At 39.7% G+C, this 10,369-nt stretch overlaps 1 protein-coding gene across 5 annotated transcripts in view; it reads right to left on the minus strand.

Annotated features, from left to right (window-relative positions):
• Nucleotides 1-10,369, minus strand: part of LOC143476274 (signal-induced proliferation-associated 1-like protein 2) — a 115,295-nt gene that overhangs the window by 67,921 nt on the left and 37,005 nt on the right. For all 5 annotated transcript variants that reach the window (XM_076974378.1, XM_076974380.1, XM_076974379.1 and 2 more), the window contains exons 3-4: nt 9,261-9,394; nt 7,360-7,548 (exon numbers count right to left, since the gene is read on the minus strand). In XM_076974378.1, coding sequence (XP_076830493.1) covers nt 7,360-7,548; nt 9,261-9,394 — 323 coding nt within the window. The remainder of the gene's footprint in view (nt 1-7,359; nt 7,549-9,260; nt 9,395-10,369) is intronic.

Below are 10,369 nucleotides of genomic sequence, written 5' to 3' on the forward strand. Positions count from 1 at the left end.
TATTCTGTCCTTAAAACAAGGCGAGTTCTATTTTGGTCTCATCCGTCTACAGAACTTTCTCCCATGACCCCTCTGGGTCATCCAAATGGTCATGGGCAAACTTAAGACAGGCCTGGACATGTGCTGATTTAAGCAGGGGAACCGTCTGTGCCATGTATGACTTTAAACTATGATGTCTTGGTGTATTCCCCACAGTAACATTGGAAACAGTGATGCCAGCTCTCTTCAGGTCATTGACCAGCTCAACTTTCTTAGAATCATTGCTACACCACAAGGTGAGATCTTGTATGGAGCCCCAGTCCAAGGTAATTTGACAGTCATGTTTAGCTGCTTCCATTTTCTAATAATTTCTCCAACAGTTGATCTTTTTTCACCAAGCTAAACCAAGTCACACACACACACACACACACACACACACACTAATATATATATATATATATATATATATATATATATATATATATATATATATATATATATATACACAGTTAAGATCAAAATTATTAGCCCCCTTATGAAATCATATAAAACTCTTATCCTTCCAATGACATGGGCCGTAACCTTGAGTCTTTATAGTTTCTGTGTGTCCACAAGAACAAAGACAACATCTGCATAAAGTCAAATAAACATTTTTATTTATTTGCTTCACTGAAACAAGAAAAAAGCAAAAAATGCAGTGGTCAAAATTATTAGCCCTCTGACAACTAATAGTCAATAGTGTAGCCTTTGTGATTCAAAACTGACAACAATCTTTTCCGGTAATTTCTAACCAATTTGGCACATGTCTCCTGAGGGATTTTAGCCCATTCTTCCTTGGCAATTTGTTCAAGATCATGCAAATTGCTTGGTCTCCGAGCATGGACCCGAACCTTGAGCTGCCTCCACAGATTCTCAATAGGATTGAGATCAGGGCTCTGAGGGGGCCACTCCAGAACGTTGATTTTGTTGTCTTTCAAAAAGGTTTTGACCAACTTCGATGTGTACTTTGGGTCATTGTCTTGTTGGAAGACCCAGCGACGACCTAACCCTAGACTGACAGCAGATGACCTGATGTTGTTCTTCAAAACATAATCCTCTTTTTTCATGGTCCCATGCACCCGAACAAGGTTTCCTGTCCCTGAAGCACCAAAGCAGCCCTACAGCATTATGCTTCCACCAGCATGTTTCACTGTGGGGACAGTATTTTTAGGGTTGAAGGCCTCACCCTTCCTACGCCAAACAAAAGCAGCATCCATATGCCCAAACAGCTCAAGTTTGGTTTCATCAGACCAAAGGACAGACTTCCAAAATTCACCCTTATGTTTCAGATTGTCTCTGGCAAAGTTCATTCTGGCTTTGATGTGCCGCTGTGAGAGCAATGGGGTTTTCTTGGACGATGACCACGAAGTCCACCACGAAGAAGAGCCCTCACAACAGTCTTGCGTGAAACATCAAGTCCAGAAGAAGCAAGTTTAGCAACAATCATCTTTGCAGAGGTCCGTGGATTCTTGTTGACATCTCTGATTATTTTTCGCTGCAAAGTATTAGAAATCTTGCGTTTTCGACCACGGCCATGTTTATTTTTAACAGACTTTGTTTCTTTGTGCTTTGCGATGATGCAACGCACAGCTGTTCTAGAAACCAAGAAACGTTGGAAATGGCAGTATATCCTTCCCCCTGAAAATGAAGGTCCACTATCTTCTGTCTGAGGTCCAGACTGATTTCTCTTCTTTTTGGCATGATGATATTGCTTCCTACAACAATTATAGAGCAGCCCTAGAGTATCCCTTTTATTCAAGCAGTCAAGTAATACTAACTCTGCTTCTTGGAGTCACTTAAATAAGGTTAAGTGCTAATTGATTGCTCAGGTATGTTTTCAAACCTAATTGATTGGTCTGTTGTGGTTGGAAACCCAGTTAATTGGCTTTGAAAACACAAAATCACATGGGGGCTAATAATTTTGACCATCTCAGTTTTCAACCATTTGTTTCATAAAGAAATATTTAGTATTTATTTTACATTCCAAAGTGTACCAGAACAGGCCTATATCATGGATTAATAATTTACTATATGAAATTTTATGTATATTGCAAAGAATTGCCAGTATTTTAGGGAAATAGTTAAAAGTTCTTAGGGGCTCTTAGTTCTTAGCTAATAATTTTCTTAGTTAGTAAAAGTTCTTAGTTCTTAGCTAATAATTTTGACCTTAACTGTATATATATACAGTGGGGAAAATAAGTATTTAGTCAGTCACCAATTGTGCAAGTTCTCCCACTTAAAAAGATGAGAGAGGCCGGTAATTGACATCATAGGTAGACCTCAACTATGAGAGACAAAATGTGAAAAAAAAATTGAGAAAATCATTTTGTCTGACTTTTAAAGAATTTATTTGCAAATAATTGGAAAATAAGTATTTGGTCAATAACAAAAGTTCATCTCAATACTTTGTTGTATATCCTCTGTTGGCAATGACAGAGGTCAAACGTTTTCTGTAAGTCTTCACAAGGTTGGCACACACTGTTGCTGGTATGTTGGCCCATTCCTCCATGCAGATCTCCTCTAGAGCAATGATGTTTTGGGGCTGTCGGCGGGCAACATGGACTTTTAACTCCCTCCAAAGGTTTTCGATGGGGTTGAGATCGGGAGACTGGCTAGGCCACTCCAGGACTTTGAAATGTTTCTTACAAAGCTACTCCTTTGTTGCCCTGGCAGTGTGCTTGGGATCATTGTCATGCTGAAAGACCCAGCCACATTTAATCTTCATTGCCCTTGCTGATGGAAGGAGGTTTGCACCCAAAATCTCACAATACATGGCCCCATTCATTCTTTCATGTACACGGACTAGTCGTCCTGGTCCCTTTGCAGAGAAACAGCCCCAAAGCATGATGTTGCCACCCCCATGCTTCACAGTTGGTATGGTGTTCTTTGGATGCAACTCAGCATTCACTGTCCTCCAAACATGACGAGTTGTGTTTTTACCAAATAGTTCTACTTTGGTTTCATCTGACCATATGACATTCTACCAATACTCTTCTGGAACATCCAAATGCTCTCTAGCAAACTTCAGATGTGCCTGGATATGGACTGGCTTAAGCAGGGGGACACGTCTGGCACTGCAAGATCTGAGTCCCTGGCGTCGTAGTGTGTTGCTGATGGTAGACGTTGTAACGTTGGTCCCAGCTTTCTGCAGGTCATTCACTAGATCCCCCCCTTGTGGTTCTGGGATTTTTCCTCACTGTTCTTGTGATCATCTTGAGATCTTGCGTGGAGCCCCAGATCGAGGGAGATTAGTAGTGGTCTTGTAGGTCTTCCATTTTCTGATTATTGCTCCCACAGTAGATTTCTTCACACCAAGCTGCTTGCCTATTGCAGATTCAATCTTCCCAGCCTGGTGCAGGTCTACAATTCGGTTTCTGGTGTCCTCCGACAGCTCTTTTGTCTTCACCATAGTGGAGTTTGGAGTGTGACTGTTTGAGGTTGTGGGCAGGTGTCTTTTATACTGTTAACGACTTCAAACAGGTGCCATTAATACAGGTAATGAGTGGGGGAAAGAGGAGCCTCTTAAAAAAGAAGTTACAGGTCTGTGACAGCCAGAAATCTTGCTTGTTTGTAGGTGACCAAATACTTATTTTCCACCATTATTTGCAAATAAATTCTTTAAAAGTCAGACAAAATGATTTTCTCAAATTTTTTTCACATTTTGTCTCTCATAGTTGAGGTCTACCTATGATGTCAATTACAGGCCTCTCTCATCTTTTTAAGTGGGAGAACTTGCACAATTGGTGACTGACTAAATACTTATTTTCCCCACTCAGGGTTCATACACTTTTTTGACAACTAATTTCCATGACTTTTCCATGACTTTTCCATGACTTTCAGACAAATTTCAATGACTGTACATTCTCTAAACATATGTGTAGACATGAAAAATAAGAAAAAATCCAGGCTAAAATTCCACAGTATATCATCAATTAATGAAAAGACACATGGTTTAATTGAAAAAATAAACATTTACCGTATTTTCAATATCAATATAAGCCACATCTAAGTTTTTTTTAATGGAAATGTTGTAGCTATAAGCCGTATCCGGGCTAAAAGCCGGTGAGTTCCCTTTTACCGACGGGTCTGGTTAACGACGGACGGAGTTACGACCGACTTTTCTTAATTTCGCGCGGTGCATGGAGGTGCAGTGGCAGCACTGTGGAGTGTAGTGGAGTGTTGTGTTGTGTAGTGTTGTGTACGATAAGCTGAAGCAGCGCAGCCTCCACCGCAGCCCATCTCGGCAACGCGGTCGCTCTTTCTCACGCTGTACGCACGAGAACATTGTTAGTTTTTTTCTATTCTGTGTTTACGATCAAGGCGTGTCTAAATCTAGGTTCGCGCTTAACGACGAAAACTGCTTTGCGTCGGACTTTTCAGTCTCTAACCCCAACGTTAACCAGTTGGTTAACCACACAGTGCACATTTTGCATGCCCCGTGTCCTTGTCTTTCTCAAGCCATAGCTTGTATTTGTCCAACTGAAGCAGCCATAGTTGAATCGGCATTTACCAGCATTACGCTGATTTACACGTCATCAAAGTACAATCTACAGCTCCGCTTGGAGTCCAACGCTAACGCAGCGAACTAACCTGTGAAGTTACGTTAGTGGTCCGCACAAAGAAAAAAACATGGCTATATTATATATGTTTATTTTTTCTTCCGGTTATCGGAACGACATATATTTATTGTGTCAAGCAAATTTCCATGACTTTTCCAAAACATTTGAGTATTTTTAGTTTTTCCAAAACTTATCCAGGCCTGGAAATTGCTATTTTCAAATTCCATAACTTTTCCAGGTTTTTCATGACCGTACAAACCCTGCCACTATATATATATATATATATATATATATATATATATATATATATATATATATATATATATATATATATTTATACACACACACACACACACACACACACACACACGTATACATGGAGTAAACTGATCCATTATGCCGATCCATTATTACATTAGTAAATTGACCCATTATGCAAGTTTCCCCAGGTAGGGGCCTCCAGTGTATGACTAATATGCAGGAAACAGGGTGCCCAGCGTGCTCTAGCTGCTGAGCTCCAGAGTCAAACTCATCTCTCTCTCACATGAGCCAGGTGTACACAGCATGGAGCAACAGTTGTCGTCATGGTGACCTGTCTCTGCAGAAACCCTGCAAACAGTCTTGGATTACGGAGGAGTCACTGACTCCAGCAGTGTCTTCTCATGCTAAGATAATGCAGTGCAGAGAAGATGGACCAAACAGCTGCAAGATCAGCCCATTAGTTACACAAAAAGTCTTAACAGACAAGGTTCTCCTGAAACCTTGAAAATGTAGATGTTTCCATCTTGGTAACTGTCTGCACAAAACTGTATCATACGTTGAGCACAAATCTAAAAAATGAAGCTCTGAACACATGGCTGCAGATGCGTACAGATGCGCACAAATGTTTATACACAGAACGAGAGTGGATCACAGAGCATGTTCTTCCTTTCTTTTCTCTACTTAGAGCTGTAAGGACAGCGTGACCGCAACCTGGTATGACCTTCAGACTCACAGATATAGAGGACATGAAAGGAGATAGAGAGAGAGAAGAGAGACTGTCGGAACAAGGACAGTTTCTCCATCTGTATCGACTGCCATACTAAAGTGCCACTACTTCCATCCTTCCACTACTGCCATCCAAACAATCCATATTTTTTCTCTCCTGTCCTGCTCAGAAGTACAAGACACATAAGACCCATTGTATTGATTAGGTCAATACAAACACCTGTGCACATAGCTGTAGCCACTGCAAGGAGTTGATGAAGTGTTTTGTGTGAACAACTCTTTTTTTTAAACACACAAAATGTTACTGGAAACATCTCCAGGTAACAATAGTAGCCTACACCGTGACCCCACAATAACAGAAAACAATGAAAAAATAACCCTAACCTTTTATTAGTCTATATTTAAACATTTTATCCAAATGTTTAGAATAACCATTCGTAATGACAGCATCTTGCTTACGATGAAGCTTGCTATTTTCTTGTAAAATGAAAACGAAACATTCTTGTTTAAGTACATTTATGTAATTAAGAGAAGATAAAATGTAAATGATCTGTCATCTTTTGGCTGGTGGACACCGAGCCAAAACGAGTAAAGAAATGCATCAGCGTAGCATTCGTAAAGCGTTGGTGCCTGTAAAAAAAAAAAAGACTCGAAAAGACTTGCAATTCCAAGTTTCAGACTTGGGACTTGACTTGACGGTTGCCTGTCTTGACTCGAGACTTGACTTGAGTTGACTGTCTTTGCTTGAGACTTGACTCGGGACTTGAGGATAAAGACTTGGACTTACTTGAGACTTGCAAAACACTGACTTGGTCCCACCTCTGCTTTGCTGAGTGCAAAATGGAGACTGATGAAAATTTCTTCACTCTTAGTTTCTCTTGTTAAAAGGGTCATACTGTTATCCCTTGGCAGGAAACATGATGACACACAGGAGTTGCTTGCATGAGTCTTAGTAACAAATCTTTGTAACAATCAGTCATATTCATGGTTACATGAAAAAAAAAAATTCTTGAAGCTACTCCATTACCAAACAATTATGCTTACAAATAGCAGATCCTTTGATAGTCAAATAGGCACCACTGTCCCCAACACATCTGCCACTAGTGCTCACTTAGGAGATCATTCCCAGTGCTTTCTACTTAGGACATACGAGACAAGATGAGGCATAACACTGATAAACAATCTGCTTAAAGGCCAATGATGAAAATACCAATTATACTGCAGATGAAATCAGAAACCACCATCTATGAATTAATATGGCCTTTCAGATATATGACTCAATCCTCATTCAAATGTCCTTTTGATGGCAAAGAGGGATGGAAAGAAATCGATGAGAGACAGGGGCTTTTATTGATTCACCTTTAGCATGATATTGGCTGTGCTTCTACAGTCACTGCAAGGCTAGCGAAGCATAACAAGTGTTGACAGGCACCACTGACTTTGACCAGAAATATAACTCTGCCCTTTTGTTTTTGAGATCTAAATCAGATGCTCAAAGAACTGTCAGGAAAATACAAATTGAAACACATTTTATCTTTCAGTCCTGTGTCTGTACTCGCAGTTCATATAATGTGAGAACATGGTGGATTTTGTGCAGCTGCAGCAATTCGTCCTACTTCAGTTTGGTTTCATCAATTAATATTGTTCTACTGTTTAATTAGTCAATGGTGAAAGAGTCAAATAAGATTAACTGTCTTTTTCTTTCAATGCACAACATGGGGAACCTGTAAGTACAGCTTGCAAAGTTTCTAAGTCACATAGAGATGAGAGAAGATGCAGCAAATCTAAGACATACCCCCTGTTCGTCCAGTTTGAGGAGCTGTTCAGTGACTCTGGGAGAGCTGATGGCCAGGCGCAGGCACTGGATGTTGAGCTCAGGAACCACATACTCCAGAACCTCCTTCAGAGGCAGGCCGCGGGCGGTGCCGTGCCTGGCCGTGGAGGGCACTGCATCCTCCAGAATTGCCCCTCGTAGGGTAGTCAACTATAGAGAGACAGAATAAGAGGGCAAGTGTGTAATAGAATGGTGAGGGACAGACAGACACAGGAAGAAAGAGAGAGAGAGAGAGACAGAGAGAAGGAAGGAGAGAAACTAAATTGTAAAGTAATACTATCAAACAATAGTAGTTTGATTATAACTACAACATGTGCTAAAATGTATAGGTATTTTAACCCTGGATATGTTTCATTCCACAAAAATGACTCTATGACAGTAAAACATGGAAAGTTTTTATTTATTTATTTATTTTTGGCTATTTGAGAAGGAGCTCTAGGTCAGTAATGATTGGGGTAATTTGGTCTTGCCGACCAAGGTGCTATTCAGACCAAAGCCTGTATGCTGACCTAATATTCAAACCAATATTTCTGATGCTCATCCCATGGAAACATAAATAACCGAAAAGAAGAAAAATGGCATTCAGGGTTACCAGAGATAAGTGTGTTTGTTTTGCACACAAACGTATTGGGGGGGGGGGGGGGGGGGGTAACCACAGACTGCACACTAAAGCATTTACATCTCCACGAAACCTTCTCAAGGTTAATGCTTACTTAACTCTTTTCCATTCCACTACCATTCTGATGACTGTAAATCACTGTATTAGTCTGTGGGTAACAAAGCTTCAACTCAGCTTTGGAGATTAGAAGAGAAGAGGAAGGCTGTGTGCTGGATGTGTTTTCTGAACTCTTCCATTTGATGACATTTGACAAAAAAACAGTATAAAATAACATTTAAAAAGTAAATAAAGATTATTAGTAATCAGCAGTGTTGCGACGTCATTTTGTCAGTAACGGGATAATATAATTAATTACTTTTCCCGTCGTTACAACGCCGTTGACGTTACTGGTCATTAAAAGCGGTGCGTTACTATATATTGATATACTAACAGTAATGCGAGCGGACTGCTGCCCAGGCTAGTGAGGAGTAACAGATCTCGATAGGTCACAGTTCTCGGTGTAACACCTGTTTAACTTAACAAGTCAGTAAGCGATTGGCTAAGGCAGTGTTATGGTAGCCAATCAGAGCCAGTGTTTTTACACCCAAGCCGAAGCACACGACACAAACGGAGAAGAGGCAGAAATGGCGAGTCAGGAGCAAGCCGAAGAAAAATTATCATTTTCAAGGTGGCGATATAAACATTATTTAAGAAAATACTTGAAGTTCCTGAATGTCTAACAGACTGGGTATTTGATTTATTTAATTAAGAATAGAGGTTTAATTGTTAAGTTTACTTCTTTTGTGAACAAACCAGTTGTCTCAGGTTGAGAGAATTTAATTTAATTTGATAGATGTAAATGCACTGTACTGTATATAGTGTAACTGTTTACTTTTGCTTCTTTTTTTTCCAAAGATTTGGGATTTTAAAGGATTTTATCCTGCACTGGTCTGTTGATGTGCAATAAATGTCAAAAGTTAAACACCTTTATGATCTACTCATTTCAACTGACTGTGAAAACTGCTTTTTCAAAAAATCCTTATTCATTGGCATATAACTTTTTTTTTTACTGTAATGCAAATAGTTACTTTCCCTGGTAACGAGTTACTTTTATTATAGAGTAATTCTGTTACTAACTCAGTTACTTTTTTGAACAAGTAGTGAGTAACTATAATTACTTTTTTAAAGTAACGTTCCCAACACTGGTAATCAGTGATTCCTCGGCCACGACACGTGACCTGTGAATGAATATTTGGTGCTGTACCTGGCTGGTCCTAAAGACAACACGATAATTATATGGTGATCCATCTTTCTCTTTCCCATCTTCAAGCTTCTCTCTTCGCACACTCACAGCCACAGGGCCAAGGTTCTCATCTACCCCAAAGTAGTTCTGGTGGTCTGCAAGTTATCAGACAAAGTGAAGAGGAGAACAAATGAAGGAGAGAGGAAATATAAGCAGACATTCTTCATGTACACCAGTAGTATTTCTCTGGCTCCCTTAGGCTGTCCGTGTGAGCAGTTTGTTCAAATAAAAGGTTAACTGCACAACAGCAAACTGATCTATGGACATTTTCCTGCACTGACAACAATGTGTGAAACCTAGTGTTTGAAAGGAGAGTTTGCTTTAATGTTCTGGCCCCCAGCACTCTTCACTACCACTTTTGCTTTTCTTTTCCATGTTGTTTGGTTCTGGTTTAAGGTCATAGTTGAGCTAAGTGGCTGGAATTCCACTGGCAGGTTGAGGGTGCATGCTTGGGAGTTATGCTTGGAAAAGGAATGGCTGGGAAGATACATGTTGACGCATATGCAGACACATACGTTGGCTTCACACAAGTTGGCATGGCCCAATCCTTTTGCACAAATATCTTAGCAGTTAGGATCTATAACAGTTAGGATTTATGTTCACCAAATTGAATACTGGTGGGTATTGTATGGAAACTATAGATGTAAGCTATAGAACCATCTAATTATAAAAGCTTTATTGTATACTTGTTTCATTGTGTTTAAATGGAATGTGATTTAGGAGATAATTGAATGCTTCCTAAAGCTTCCTTGTCTCCTCATTTTCTCCCCTCATTTCTCCTCCTAGTTGTTTGTTTAAATATTCCCAAAAGATAGGAAATGAAATAAGGAAAGGTGGGGAAATGAGAACAAATGTGTGTTTGGGGACATTCTGCTTCATTTCAGGACATTATGTGCATGACATCACAAAGCAAACAATTACAAAAAAATCATTTAAATAGTCTGCAGAATAAAGTTTTGTGAATTCCTCAAATTAAAACAAAGATGGCTTTTGTAGCTAGTACAGTTTTTCATTCAGTACTGGGACTCGGCATGACAAATTTGGTAAAATGTTGATAAATAAGTGGAGGA

This window comes from Brachyhypopomus gauderio, chromosome 15, assembly GCF_052324685.1.
Source record: "Brachyhypopomus gauderio isolate BG-103 chromosome 15, BGAUD_0.2, whole genome shotgun sequence".
Classification (NCBI taxonomy): Eukaryota; Metazoa; Chordata; class Actinopteri; order Gymnotiformes; family Hypopomidae; genus Brachyhypopomus; species Brachyhypopomus gauderio.